The 15,978-nt window shown below is 32.3% G+C and overlaps 1 protein-coding gene across 1 annotated transcript in view; it reads left to right on the top strand.

Moving 5' to 3' along the window:
- Positions 1–15,978, top strand: part of R3HDM1 (R3H domain containing 1) — a 93,677-nt gene that overhangs the window by 25,694 nt on the left and 52,005 nt on the right. Inside the window, exons 9-16 of the mRNA XM_012725641.1 lie at positions 3,032–3,140; positions 3,223–3,318; positions 4,842–4,879; positions 4,963–5,013; positions 5,127–5,353; positions 7,623–7,877; positions 10,312–10,463; positions 15,809–15,973. Coding sequence (XP_012581095.1) covers positions 3,032–3,140; positions 3,223–3,318; positions 4,842–4,879; positions 4,963–5,013; positions 5,127–5,353; positions 7,623–7,877; positions 10,312–10,463; positions 15,809–15,973 — 1,093 coding nt within the window. The remainder of the gene's footprint in view (positions 1–3,031; positions 3,141–3,222; positions 3,319–4,841; positions 4,880–4,962; positions 5,014–5,126; positions 5,354–7,622; positions 7,878–10,311; positions 10,464–15,808; positions 15,974–15,978) is intronic.

The raw sequence follows: 15,978 nt of genomic DNA, 5'->3' as shown, positions 1-15,978 counted from the left end.
ATCTTTCAAAAATAACATCCTGTGTAAAGCTTTTCCCAGTTAGTTTTGTCATGGTAGGTTATGGTGGTAATCTTAAAATAAATAGGATAGTAATCATAAAATAACAACTGGACTAAAGGTAAATAGAACTTTATTTCATTTAACCGTTACCTTTCACCATTACTCAGAGCTGCTGGATAACCAAGCACATATACATTAGCAGGCATTTTGACTAACATTTTGACTGGTGACTCTCTAAGGTTTTCAATACAGTGTAACCTCAGTGTTGAATGATATATATGTTGTCAGAAAATTCTAAGATTCTCTTTATCAAGGTAATCAAAAATTAAGCTAATCACTTTCTGATACCCTTAATAACAATTCTATAATAAAATTAGGCATTTTAGATCACTGAAGTTACACTGTATGTATCATTTTATATCTTCTGAACTATAAAGAAGTTTGCAAATGAGAAAACCTTAGAGATCTTCTCCGCATTGAATAAAAACAAACTTACCTTTTCCTCATAGGCAGATTACCCGCTCCAGCCTTGAACCAGTGGTGTGGATGTCAACAACTCTCTGTCCACTGGGTTGTCTCATTGGAGCGGGAAGTTGGCGATTACAGGGCAGTAAATTCAGGCATCTATAAAAGAAAGAGGTAAGACAGTCTTAAGGTTAGCTGAAATGCCTGCCAATGCTATTTGGTGTGGGAAGCCAGCTGCTCTTAGAAAAGCTCCCAAACCCTCAGTTAAACCTTAAAGATCACTTTGGAATAAGTATCTTTCCCGAATATTAAGTAACTTAGAACAGCTACAGAAATAGTTGATATATTTAAGTAAAAAAAGGCAATCATGTAACAGAAACAATGTACTGTCACTGGCAAAACTAAAGAGAGAATCAAATTTCTAAAGAAAGCATTCTTTTCCTCATCAGTTTCATCATATAACTTTTTTTTATCAAACTCTGAACTCTTATTTTTCCTTTCAATATGTATCTGTTTTATGTATACTTTAAAAATAGAGATTTCTTGGGCCCTCCCTGGTGGCACAGCAGGTTACAGCACAGCACTAAGAAGCTAAAGCCACTTCAGCATGCAACCCCCACCCACCCCAGAGGTAGCCCACATGGCACTGCAGACCTCTCCTGGCCCACGCCCACTGCTCCCCTCAGCAATGTACTTCATCAGTTGGCCTGTTCTGCTCCCCTCTCTGTCTTGGTGAATCCTCTCACTGCCCCTGCACCTCTGGCTTGTTCCCCAGTTATGTATGCATAAATAAATAAATCTTTAAAAAAATATAGAGATTTCGTTACCTCACTTAGAGCACCCTTACTCTATCTTCTATAAAATTTGTCAGGAGGCAAAATAGTACTTTATGATAAAATTAACTAGATTAAGATATTCAGAAGTGTTCATTGATTACTGTATAATGAATGATGGCCTTAGTTTGCTGAAACACTACTAAGATTTATTTTGGTCAGAAAGTTATTTGAGTATTCACAAATATATGACTACATATACTGTATATAAAAAAGTCCACGGGTCAAATTAGACTTGTATTATAAGTAGGCCTTCTTATAGTATATTTATAACTATTTAAACATCTATTTCAAAAGAATAATTACAGTTTTATAACAGGATAGTATTAAGTCATAAGAGCTTTAAATGAATTTATTAAAGATAGGAATGTGTTTTGGGGTCCCCCCTGGTAGCAGTGGGGTTAAAGACTCAGTGCTATCAAATTGTTGCCAGTCACTGCAGCATGAGTTTGATTCCCAGCCAAGGGAGCTAACCCATGTGGCACAGCAGACCTTTCCTATCTTGCCCTCTGCTCCCCTCAGCAGTGTATCTCAGTAGGTACACCTGTTCTGCTCCCTTCTCTGTCTATGGTGAATCCTCTCACTCATACTTCCAGAAGTATGTATGCATAAATAAATAAAAATAAATCTTTAAAAAAAAAAAAGAATGAGTTGGAGAAGTGAAATTTAACATAATTGTCCTTTTCCTTGGAAACAACCTTATGTTTGTCTTCTGGATCCAGTGGAACTTGCTCCCTCCATAGAAAAAAGACAAGTATAAAATACATTGTTAAGATTTCATAATCATAACTTTGTTACAAATTTAGCCTCCAAAAAATAATCTCTCTTTTCCAACCTATTTAAATTAATGTTAAGGAAAAAGAGATGTGCTCTACTGTAATTAGAATTTGTGGCAACTTAATTGCATTTTGAAGAACTCTTTTTTGAGTTTTGGTTAATTCGATAACAAAATACTTGATTGCTTTCAATTACATAACACACCAGAATTTTCACTTAGATTGAGAGGTACCTTGCAAAGAGAATATACAGGCTTTGTGTTTGAAATACCTGGCTCAAACTAGGGTTTAGTTTTGTGCTTGCCTTTTGACCTTGGACAGGTGCTAAAGCCATTTTATCCTCAGTTTTCTCAGTATTTATAATGATAACAGTATCCTGTGTGCCTAATGTTTAATTGCTTTCCATCTGTTAATTTCAGCTTCAAAGCAACCCTGTGAATTTGGTACATTATAATTACCATTTACAAATGGAAAAGACTAGGAAATGGGAAGGTGAAGTAACTTTTTCAAGTCTTAAGGCAACTAGAGATAAAGCTGAAGATTGTTTTCATAAATTTTTGTTTAATTGAGGTAACATTAAGGTCCCCACATCAGGTATGGTCAGTGGAGTGCACCCACCACCAAATCACCAATAGTCCACATCATGGCCCATTGTGATTCCTTCCCTCTTTTCTCTTACTCCTCTCCCAAGCCTTTTTGAGTGCTTAGTTCTGTAGTCAAAAGTTGAATGTATGAATCCCAGCAGTTCGATTATAGAGCTCACACTGTAGTTGATATGGCCTCTAAATCATACATGGGATACTTAATATATTTTCTTACAAGATTGTGAAGACTAAATGAGATAAGTATCTGACACATATGAGTGGCTACTTTTATTACTTTTCATAATATGTCATAATTAAATTTTCTCTAAGTATATATATTTTTAAATCACTCTTTGTTTTGTTTGGTTTCTAGACCTGATCAGAAATTTAATGAACATATTAAGGATGATAAAGGTGAAGATTTTCAGAAACGGTATATTCTCAAGAGAGATAACTCTAGCTTTGACAAAGATGATAACCAGGTACTCTAACACAATTTTTATAGATGTATGACTTATACCAGCATATCATTTTCTCAAGAATTAATTGTTCTCATTTCTTTAGATGAGAATACGTTTGAAAGATGACAGAAGAAGCAAATCTATTGAAGAAAGAGAGGAAGAGTACCAGAGAGCTAGAGATCGAATATTTTCCCAAGATGTATGGACTACCTTATATTTAAGACTTTCTATTAGAGTATATGCTAATTGCATTGTAAGAACTCACTTTTCCTTTAATCTGTTGATCACACATTTCTGACCAGGTTTGTTACACGTAGTCACCTTTTAGAAGTAGTGTTACACTATCAAAATTACATACATTTTATGAATGTTGCAAGGAGATAGACTACAGGAGTAGTATACAGAACTGAGCATATAGAGTACTGAGTGTACGGATTGTATGATTTTTGTTTGTTTGTTTTCCTTCCATACCTAACAGACTTAAGATTTTTAAAACATCGGGCATTGTCTGTTAAATTATGGTGTCAATAATGAACTTCTCTTGAGAAGTAACTTGTTTTAATAATGACCGTATGCAGTATGAGATGTAAGGAGACATGAAGATAAAACAGGTGACATAGTAGAGAAAGCACCATAAACCAAAATTGAGAGCAAGAGGTGGAGAGTTAGTTCCCAAGAGAAGACCTAAAGAGTGAATTGTTTTAATTAGAGCCTCATTGTTTGCAGAAACCCAGGAAAAAATGGAGAACTTGACACTTGGAGAGTTGAAAAAAATGAATAGCTGAACTATAGCCTATGTGACAAAGTAAATAAGGAAAGTTAGATTGGACAAATAAGCAGGAACTTGATGAATTGACCTTGATAGCTAGCTGTGGTGCTCGGGCTTTTAACTAAAGAGCACAAGTCAGCAAACTTTTTCTGTGAAGGACAGATAAATATTTTAGACTTTTCAAGCCATACATCCTTTATAATAGTAATGCAAATCAACTTTGTTAATATGAAGGCTGTAAATATATGGGTATGGCTATATTCCAGTAAATTTTCATTTGACAAAATAGGTGATAGGCTACAGTTATCTGATTTCTGTGCTACAGCATCAAGGAGTTTAAGGAGAAAAGAAGCATGATAAGATTGACAATTTTGAGATTGTTAAGGCTTTTGTTGCTTAAAATGGATGAAAGATGCAGAAACTGATAGCTAGGTGGGAGACCTTTATAATAGTAAAAGAAAAAAAAATAGTTGACTGAGCTAAGGTAATAATACTAGAAACAGTTTGTCTATAAATTGTATCAAATTGTAGCTGCTTATTCACAACTGCCTCCACAGCCAAAGCACCTGTGGTAAAATATTTGGTGATTGAATGAGGTGAAATCTAAACTAGTGTGTACCTTAAATATAATAAATGAAAATAGCTTCACTTGTTTGAAGGAGAATTGTCTGTATTGCAGAGTAGTTCATACAGCAGAAATAATTTTGCCTTCCAAATGTGTATCTGTTAAAAGTAATCCTAGTGTCTCCAAGGTAAAAATAAAAATGTTGTTATCATTTATTTGTGTACTCTGATCACTGCTTTGGATTTTTATTATGGGGGTCCTTTTTAAATACTATTACATAAGACTTTTGTTGTCAGTCTTGATTTATACATTTTATACATTTGTTGTCAGTCTTGTCATTATACATTTGATATAAACTCACTTTTTCATATATGTTCTTTCCTTCTAGTCCCTGTGTTCCCAAGAGAATTATATTATTGACAAAAGGTAAGAGAATTTATAACAGTTGTTTTTGCAGCTATCTGACTGATATTAATCAAAATTAAAATGTCTTATTAAAATGCCAACAGAATTCAAGATGAGGATGGTAATAGTACCCAGCAGAGGCGTCAGATATTTAGGTATCGGAAGCATGTTTTCATCTAACATTGAAAACTTTAAAAATATTTTTTTCTTTATTCTTTCTGTTTTTTGTCAGTATTAGTTTTTTCAAAGCTTTATTCCTAAATTACAGAGTTAATAAAGATGCTTCAGGGAGATCAACAAATAGCCATCAAAGCAGCACTGAGAATGAGCTGAAGTACTCTGAACCACGGCCCTGGAGCAGCACTGATTCAGACAGCTCTCTTCGAAACTTCAAGCCTGCTGTAACCAAAGCCAGCAGTTTCAGTGGAATTTCAGTCCTGACAAGAGGTGATAGTTCTGGAAGCAGCAAAAGCATAGGCAGGCTTTCAAAAACAGGTATCAACATCTGTCTAGAATTCTTCAGTCAGAACATTAGTTTCCATAATGTTGTTTTAGTGCTTTATCATAAGGCTTCTGTAAATAACCTAAAGTATAAATTTTATCAAATATAACCAACAATACATCAAGTATCTCCAGAGTACTTAAGATATAATGCATTTATTGATATTTATGATTCATTCTCTGTGTGAGATACCTATAAACATCGACTAATATATTATTTCTCTGTTGTGACATAAACTTAATCAGGTTGGTTCTATGGAATGACATTTTTTATTTGAGTACCCAGAAGTAGCTGGAAATTCTTCATTGCTTATGTATAGTTAGAAGGCATATTTTCTCACGTAGGGTTATTTATCGTTGATTGCATTTTTAAGCTAAAATTGTATAAATTGTTGGTTGTAGTTTTCATGATAAAGCCCTTTATTTGCCAAACAATGAATAAAATTGCTGAGATGTTTCTGAGAAATTTTAGGACTAAAGAAAAATATATGATGTAATTATCATGAATGAGAGAGAGGAAAGTTCAATGACATTCTAACTTCTTTGTTTTTCGAGTACATAGACTCATAACACTTAGTTTCACTTTCTTTAGTAGTAAAGTAGCTGACATCTCTTTTAAGATCTTTGAAGATGTTGATTTTTATCCCCAAAACATGAAAGTCAGCAGAAATGATTGTCTGTCTTGCTATAGATATATGCTGTCCTACAGAAAACAATTAAAAAGAGAGATGTATATATCGAGGTGACCACTTATTTTTAATCCCTGGTTGTAGTCACTGCTTGAAATTATTAAAGCTTATATATAAATGTACTTGTTAACTTTTTAACTTATGTGAATGTTAAAAATACCTTAGTGTATTTTTTTTTTTTCCATCTCAATTGTAATCCCCCTGGGTTTCCCATCACCAGGGGGATTACAATTGAGATGGAAAAAAAAAAGGTACAAAATGATGTAAAAGTAAACTATTATATTATTTAAAAAAAAAAAACCTTAGTGTATATAATAGTACATTGTTCAAAAATAGGTAAGTTTACAAATATAAGAACTCTGCACATGTACTACGGATGTATTTATTTATAAAATGGCCACTTAGTCTTCACAACAGAAAAAAAATCTACTTGTGTGTCATGAGAGTTATTTTAGACACACTGGCCAAATTAAAATGTTTTAAGAACATGTAGCATTTGTAACCTGTATTATTATCTGCAGAGATAAGAAAAAAGTTTTAACTCTTCTTTTAATAAGAAAAATGATTTGTGTATAGTTTTTGTAGTAATGCTACTTGGCACCACTTAAAATAGAAGTTGCTTTCAGAAAGAAGTCTGCAGTGTCACATACTTGTTTCATTCATAAAAGATTAATTCTCAGACCCAGAGTAAACTCTATTACAAAAAGTCTAATTACATACATTATTAAAAATCTTTTAATTTCTTTCATTCTCTCATTTTCTACTTTAACAAATACACTGAAAGTGACATTTTCAGATTCTGTTTAATAGGAAATAAAATAGATTACAGACATGAAAGCAGTTTAAAAATAAATTAAGGTTATTAAATACAGTGGCAAAAAAATTCAACTGATACTAAACTAAGTACATGGAATATTTCTTTATGCTATCTTTGTCCCTTGATAAATTGAAAGTTGACATTAAAAGTCAGAAGACACAAAATGATGTAAAAATAAACTATTATATTAAATTAAAAAAAGAAATAAAAAAGTCAGAAGATAGTATGATAATGAACTGAAATGAAATTCTGCACTAAAACTTGACTGTTGTTTCTTTGATAGAGAATTTATCAAACTTGTTTTTCCCTATACTGCTCAATCTTTCTATGTTCTTATAGATAAGGGGTTTTTGATGTTAGACTTATTAGGCATTCTGATGTGCTAAATTCTTTTTCCTGGGGGAAGATTTTAATCTGTATGTTTCTAGGTGTTAATCTAAAAAGGTAAAATGTATAAACTTTGTTCTTGGGGGAATGTAAGTAATAGCTTTTTGTGAATGTCTCTGGCTGGAGTTACAAATTTGCATAAGTTGCATGCTTTGGCTGTGACTTCTTTTAACACTTATGTGATCAATTTACTGTGTTAAACTTGTTTATATGGGGAAGGAAAGCAAACTTGTATGGTAAATCAAAAACAGCTTGATGCTTTTTGTGGTAATTGCATGTTATGCAATATGAGTTTTATTGTTACATACTTAAATCCGCATTTTTATATGAGGTTTAAAAAAAATCCATATTTTTCATTACTCCTCCCTAGGTTCAGAGTCTTCTGGTAGTGTAGGGTCATCTACGGGCTCTCTTTCTCACATCCAGCAGCCTCTTCCAGGTACAGCTCTCAGCCAGTCTTCTCATGGCGCACCTGTCGTCTATCCAACAGTCAGCACTCATAGTTCTCTTTCCTTTGATGGTGGCCTAAATGGGCAAGTCGCATCTCCTAGCGCTAGCTTCTTTTTGCTTCCCTTGGAAGCGGCAGGCATACCACCTGGCAGTATTCTGATCAACCCACAAACAGGTTGGTATCCAGAAAAAGCTGTTTGTTTCTGTTGAGATACCAGGAGTTATGTGGAAGTTTTAAAAAATGTGTATTAGATGTTATTGTCTGTACAGTGTATATGTTATCAGCCTTGTATTTTGTGTGTGTGTGTGTGTGGTTATTTGGAACTTTAATAAAAACACAGTAGGAAATGTTAAAGATATTTATAGCAGAAAGTAGTTTTCCTCTGTGACATCCATGACATCATCTTTTAGGCCAGATAATGGCCAAACTATAGTTATAAAACAATTCGTTTTCTAGAAATGAGACATCCAGCTTTGAAGGAACTTTATTTGATTGAACAGTTTTATCCTGAAGAAAGTAGTATGCATTTCCTGAAAAAAGAAGAAAGTATACAGCTTTTGTTTATCATATAACATGGTAGAAAGAACCTACTGTAAATGTTCTTCTAAATGCAATAATGTTTTTTAAGTAAAAGGTAAAAGATATCTCATACCTTTAAAAAAAAGTGTATATAATCGTTATTTAGCATTGACAACACATTCCTTGCAATTCAATAATAATTATACTTAGCAATTAATATGTCATATACTGTGTTAAATGCCTGAAATGCATTAACCTTACTAGACAAAAATCCTCATTTACAAAGAGACTGAACTTCAGAGATTAAAAAAAAAAACTAAACATGTTTGAGTACGTATATTGGCAAAAATAATCAGAATAAGTGTTATGTTTTAGAAGATCACATGTAGTCTTGATAACTATTCGAAATAACATTGCCCAATCATTTGGTAAGATAATGAAAAAAATCTTATCATTCGATAACCCCCACTTAAGTATTTGCAGTTAAGCTCATGGTGTGGTAGTTGGGTAATAAAATAAATACAGGTAAGAATATCTGAGTGTTCCAGAACCTTCCTTTTGGTTTTCATAGAGAAAATCATTGCTTGGCACTTATTACCTTCAGATTTTTCTGTATCTCTTTTTTAAAGTTGAAGTGTTGCAGTGTTTTTTTCTATTATAAAAATTGAAAAATTGAAGTACCATAAATTGTCTCTTCAAATTTAGTTTTTGCTTTATAGCGGTTATCTTTGAGGTCTGTTCCTTTACCAAGCTTTATGTTTTTCTGAAACAGAATATAATATGATTTAATGTTTTACTATTTCTATTTTCTTTCAAATCACACAATATGTTTTTGGTAACATGGAAGATTCAGATGATTAGGAAATGAGAATGAAATTGAATTGATTTCTTAATTTAAATGTATCCAAAGTGATCTGTTTTCTTTTTTAGAACAGCATTTCAGCACATCTGACCTTTTTTTAAAGGCATTTCTACAGTTGTTGTTTAGTGTTTGTACCCAAATCTCTACCTGTTTTCCCTAACATCATTCAGCAATCAACAGACAAGCAGCATGACTTGTTTTTAGTTACCTAAAAGCATCAAATAAGTTACTAGTATACTGATAAAATTTTATTTTTCCCTTTCTAAATGGATCTCACTATCAGTGGTCAGTTTATTTTGCATGCTCCTTACTTTGAATATGTTTATACATACATTTTTTAAAAGTCTGGAAGAAGGTACCCAGAATGTTAAGATTTTGGGAGGTTTATAGATTATTTAAATTATGGGTGATATATATTTTCATGATCTCTATTTGTTGGTTATTTCCCCAAAACAAAAAAAAAAATTTATAAGGATAAATTATTTAGAATGTATATGTAAAAATAATAGCTTACTTAGCTACTTAAAATATCCATTTCCCTCACCTTAGTTATTAGTAAGTAGTAAGAATGAGACTCTAAGTGAATACTGAGGTTCTCTGGTTTTTTTTGTAACCTTTGCTAGAGTTGAACAGATTTTTTTTAAGTTTTGACAAGTTAGGAGTTGTAAGGACATTGCTGTCAAACCCACAATTTGAAATTTGCAGCTGTCAACCACTTAAATTTTTATACAGTTTTAATTTTATTAGTTAAATATATACAATGTGGCATATATATGAGATATTTACCACTATCCATTAGAAACTGCTTATTAATTTTCCATTGTTTCAAAATCAAGCCATTTGTTCTTCAAACTGAAATGTATCAATACTAAACCATTACAGGACCACAATCCGTGAAACTGAATTTCTTGAGCAAGATGAGTTGTAAATTTACAGTTTTTCAGAAAATCTGTGATTATTAAATAACTTAAGTAGGTTCTAAAACAACATCCAGCTAGTATAACACTGTCACAAAACTTTTGAATACTTAGTTCATAAGTGAGGAAAGTAAACACTATAAATAACCTCATGTCAGCTATTAAACTTCCAAGCTAAGAAAATCATTTGGTTTTCAAAAACTTGAGGCTTTTAGAATTGTGAACAGGAATTGTAGACACCTTGCAAATTGTCAGTAGACGTATTTTTGACCTTTATTGTAAGTTTTTTACTCCTTTTTTGATTTTTCAGGTCAACCCTTCATTAACCCAGATGGAAGTCCAGTTGTGTATAATCCTCCTATGACTCAACAACCAGTTAGAACCCAAGTGCCTGGACCTCCACAGCCACCTCTGCCACCCCCACCACCTCAACAACAAGCAGCTAATCACATTTTCTCACAGGTGCACATTTCCATGATTACATAATGTTAAGTTCACTAGTGTTTGCACCTGGGGAGACTAAAATTCACTATTTTAATTGCAATAGCCCAAGTAAGCATCTCCTAGAACCTCAGTATTTTTCACCAGTGATGTCCCACTAAGAGAAGTTAACTTCAAGGGTTTTATTTATTTATTTATTTTAACAGTTTATTTTTACATCGTTTTGTACATTTTTTTTTTCATCTCAGTTGTAATCCCCGCGGGTTTCAAGGGTTTTATTTTTAATGAAAATACAATATATTTATAGGAAAGAAGGGAATTTTGTATCTCATGAGCTTATGTGGTAAGTATTTTATCCCTACTTAATAACAGCAGAGATGAGCAAGAGCAATCCAAAAAACATGGTCGCTTACTATTAGTGAGCATAGTTACTTGTTTTAAGATTCAGCAGATCAAATAGTTAAGAGAAACTGAGTTTGGTTGCTCCGCTTTTGCATGGCACTCTTTATCCCACCTATCCTAAAAAAAGACAGAGACAAAAACATTGAATTAAAATTCCCAGAAGCACTCCTAATAATGTTTTGAATTTGCTTAAATATTTAGAGTTTCACATACATTTTTCACATCAGTCTTTTCCCCTTTAGATGGAGTTACTCATCCTTGAAAAACTTGATACCAATGTAAACACTTTCATTCTACTTGTAAAGGTTATATATCATAAATTGTATATAACAGGTTATACCTCTTTTACCCTATAAGACTATCTAAATATTCCTCTAGTAAGAACATGCAAAATAAGTTCTTGTGAAAGAAGAATGATAAACTGTTACTGGAGAAATGTATTACTTTTCCTCATGTATTTTGATATTGGTATTTCAGGGGTGAAGAATGTATGAGAAGTTTAATGAAGTTATCAAATACTGTAGATATCATAAAAATAATTGTACCTCTGGCAGTTAAGACTCCAAATACTGAGCAAAGCAGTATATCTAGTGAAGGAAAATTTTTGTTTTTGATGTATTTCTGAGAACATAAATGAAGTCATACATGTAGAGGAAATTGACTATTTCCAAAGACTTTCATGTAACTACTTTCCAATCCCATTTGAATTTATATACTCAATTACCTAAAATAGAGTATATAATAAAACATTCACTGTGGTCCTTAAGAGTATCCTTTTCATTTTGTTATCATTTAGTTAATTTCACCAGGAGCTTTTGCAGGAGTGATTTTCTTTTCATTTAAGTCAATACTAGTCTGCTTCAAAATTCTCAACAATTTTTGAATGATGTATACTTCAGAGTATTTTCTGTTAGAAATAGTTTTATATTATTTAATATCATAGGCAATCCTAAATGAAGGTGTAGACAGTTTAGTTTAGAAATAGACTTGGTGGACTGTGATTTAAAATCTTAGGGTATGTAATGGTGCCCGGACAAATTGGGGGAAGAGGAAGTAAACATTGTTTTAAAATGAACAACAATGTGAATAGATACATAAATTTTTTTAAAAATCTATGGCTTATTTTCCTGGCATTGCCTCAGGTGTTTCTAGTAATTCATCATCACATTAAAAAAAAAAGAGAGAAATGATGAGCAAATGATATTCAGTAATCACCTTTTGCATACTCTACTTAAGTCATCCATTAAATTTCAGATAAACAACAAAAATAATGTTGTGATTTCCAAAACCTTCAGTGGACTACATTACTTGAAACTAGTCTTTATAGGAGGATGTTGTTTTGTGGCTAAAAGCAGTTTAAATAGGATAAGGAAATGCTAAGACATTTTTGTCTAAAGTAAAGTCAGGATTCCATTTTGATCAGTCTTTCAGCCCACATTTTTCTTATTACCACTTGACATTATAGGAGACATTAGCTCATCATGGGTGCTTAGTGCTCTTTTTTATCTCTCAGAAGACAAAAGCTTTTATTTCATCTGACATTTACTTTGTATATCAGGTTCTCTGGAAGAAAGTTATGTCTTAATGGTTGTCTGACTTAATAACATGTTGAATAACACTTAGTGGAAGTTCTAAAGCTACTGCACCTTTTTTAGTATCAAGTGTGTTGTCATCCATTAGGAAACTTGTTTAATTTCTACATAAGAAGTTTATAGGAACCATGACTATCTACTCTATGGATTCAACTTTTCCATTTGTTTTAGTACTTTTAATTCTAAACTTTTTTGTGGGTGCAGAATTAATCTAAGCCTTTTGTTTTTTAGAAACTGTTGTGTTGATTTTGTGGTAAAATGCAGCTAATCAATATATATCTATTCTCCTTAGATTATTCCCTGTATAATATTAATTAATTAAATTTGCATTTTAAAAGTACTTTCTTTGGAAATTTTGCCCTGGAAAAGATTCACTTATCCACATTTTAACCAAAGTTAAAATTTTCATCAGATAAAATTACCCGTACTCTTTCAGTGCTCTTCTGGTGCTTACATCACAGTTAACAGGTCTGTTAATTTATCTTAAGGCCTCATATCTACAAAGCAGAATATGAGATCTTTAAATATGTACCAATACATTATTCCCTTTGTAATAAACTCTAAGATTGGGGAAATCATTCATATTCCAGGGTTAGCCTATAGATGACCAACTATATTCCCTAAGATTTAGCATTTTTCATTTTTTTAAAAACATTTAATATTTAATATTCCCTAAAATACAGGAATATTTAATTTGCAAAAAAATATTTTCAGGTGACTGTTTCTCAACTCCTAACATGTTCTCTTAATAAAAATTTTGATTTAACGAAGTGTTTATCTTCTTTACATAAAAGTAAGCTTGCAAAAACCTGTGTATGTGTGCTATTCTTTAGGCTGTTATTGTTAGTGGTATCCACAGTATATTTTTCTTTAAAGGTTGCTAAAAGTAGGCACTTGGGTTCCAAAATAGTATCTAGCCATGTCTTATCAAACAGAGATGGTGATTGACATAGATATTATGTTAATTATTACTGTCTGCATAATAAGAATGAATGTTCTTTTATTATTTGGTGTTATATCTATATAAATAGAGCAGTATCTTCATTAAAATAGGAAATAGGAATAAGTGATTTTGCTTTTACTGACTTAACCAGAGGTATTGGTTAGATAATAAGACTTCAAATGTCCAAATTATCTGTTTCAATAAAGCTAATGAATATTTTGCCCAAAATATTATGTAATCATACATTAATTTTAAACATAGGTATGTTCTCATAACTTATGCTGTAGAGCTTCATTTAGTATTTTGTTGTTTTCAAGCTGACTTTATAAATGTAGCTTAAGCTTTATCTGTCAAAAAGAAAGTATACTTTCCGTTTTATGCAATACTTCTAACTTTTTTTCTGACATTAACATTGTTTGTCACCCTGTTATTCTTTAGCCTGTTCGTCCTCTGCAGTCCTCCTCACAGCCTGTTCAGTACTCAACAGCCCCTTACCCATCCCCGCTCCTGCCAGTCTCACCCACCCAGCAATATTCCGTGGTACTATATCTCTCTTCATCTCCTGCATTGTTTCTGTTGCTGGATATGTGATGAGTGCTTGTGAATGTAATTAATTTGACCAGATTATTTTTTAAGCCAATTACAGAGAGAGAAAATATTTCTAACCTGTATTAAGTTATTTTCTTCCTTAAAACTAGTTATATTGACCTATTATATTGATTGTTTAAACCCTCATCTTTTCTTGCTTTTTATAATAAAATACTTTTTAGGTTGACTGTTCTAGTCCTAAGATATTTAGTTACCTTCTCAGTTGAAGTCTTTGAGCTCCCAGGATGAGGGCTTCTGGGTTTGTATTTTTTCCTCAAAGCCATAGATCATGACTACTATATGAGTATATGAAACAATGTAAAGTACCTGCCTCATACTGTAGGCATTCAGTAAATACTAGGGGTTTTTTTCCCTTAAAATGGGTCTCCGTAACAGACTTACATACTTTACCAGTATGTAAAGGATGGCGATTATTTTTTCACAATATATGCCATCACATTGAGTAAATTACAAGTTAGTACTTAAAAGCATTTAACACATTTTAGAAATTTGTTTTATTTGGAATGTTTTTGCTAAACCTTTACTGGCATTGAATCTACTAACATTGGCTCTGAGTTATTTTTTAAACATCACTATGTAAAAGGAAATTTTTCAACATTTCCTTTTGAAAACATTTTCAAATTATAAAAGCCTCAAAAACATTTTGAAAAATGTTAGATACTGGAGTAAGAAAATGACTTTTCCAGGACTCCTTGGAACATGAAGATACAGTTATATTGTTAACACCACAATAGCCTGAGTTCTACCTCCAGCCAGTGAGCTAACTCACATATGGTGAAGCAGACCTCTCCTGTATTATTTTGTAACTACAGCTGCTTAGGTAAATTTTTCCCTTTTGGAACTATTCATTGCATTAGGCTCATAATGCCAGAGAAAGTCAAGCCAACCATTTGGGACAAATAAGACCATGTTTTTTAATCATTAATTCAGATTTTTTTTTCAATCTACTCACAGCCTTAATTTACTTACTCAATTTACAGCATACTATAGAAATTGCTTACATGTCAAAAAATAATTTGCCTATAAATTGCATTCTACCCTTCTGTTTTCTTCATAAAGACAGATATTAAGACAAATGTAATAACAGTTTTTTACTGCTCTTGCTACTTGGTGAGCAAGCAACTCTCATCAGCCAAGACAGCATAATTATGCCAACTGACATAAAAACATTTCTGAATCAACAGCATAAAGGATCAATTCTGAAAAGTTTCGATAATATCACACCAATGGCATAGATTGGCAACATATGCCACATTTAGTTAAGAGGAAAATTTAAAGTTACTAAAAAGTGGATGGATTTTATATTTTTTATTTAATTCTGCTAATAGATTGATAGCTATAATAGGAAATTCAGAGATACATAGAACCTGAACTTAGTCCTGAGGAAGAAAAAGGATTTAAAGTGAAAAATAGTTAGAATGATGTCTTGTTCGTGTCTCTAAGTCCTTTCAGGAAATATTAATTAATAAAAATAATAATATGAAAATGTTCAGTTTTACTTCATATTCCCAATGTGCCTTTAGTCTTATTTTAAATTTCTTTTCCTTTTTTTTAATGTAAAATGTTGTTATACCCTAAATCTTTTCTGCATGCTAAGCATTTTCAATATATACTCACACACATACAGGCACACACATATTTTGTAAGTAATTTGTAATGACAGCATTATAACATTTCTATCTTTGTTAAGTCATATTTGTTATAGTCATTTTCTGTAGTATCTACTACTACAACTAAAAATAGATGAGGCAATTTTCTTTGATTAATTTGGTCTGTGCAAGAAAGACTTAATGATTTCTTACTTTTCCCTTTTTTTGCAGGATAACCTTGGATCGCAATTTAGTCACATGAGTCTTGCCCGCCAACCATCTACAGATGGCTCTGACCCTCATGCCACTATGTTCCAGTCCACTGTTGTTCTTCAGTCCCCACAGCAATCTGGTTACATCATGACAGCAGCTCCTCCACCTCCTCCACCTCCTCCCCCCCC

This window comes from Condylura cristata, unplaced genomic scaffold (genome assembly GCF_000260355.1).
Source record: "Condylura cristata isolate star-nosed mole 26May11 unplaced genomic scaffold, ConCri1.0 scaffold00002, whole genome shotgun sequence".
In the NCBI taxonomy this organism is placed as follows: domain Eukaryota; kingdom Metazoa; phylum Chordata; class Mammalia; order Eulipotyphla; family Talpidae; genus Condylura; species Condylura cristata.
Note: the sequence above shows the minus strand (reverse complement) of the source record. Positions and strands in the feature narration are given on the sequence as shown.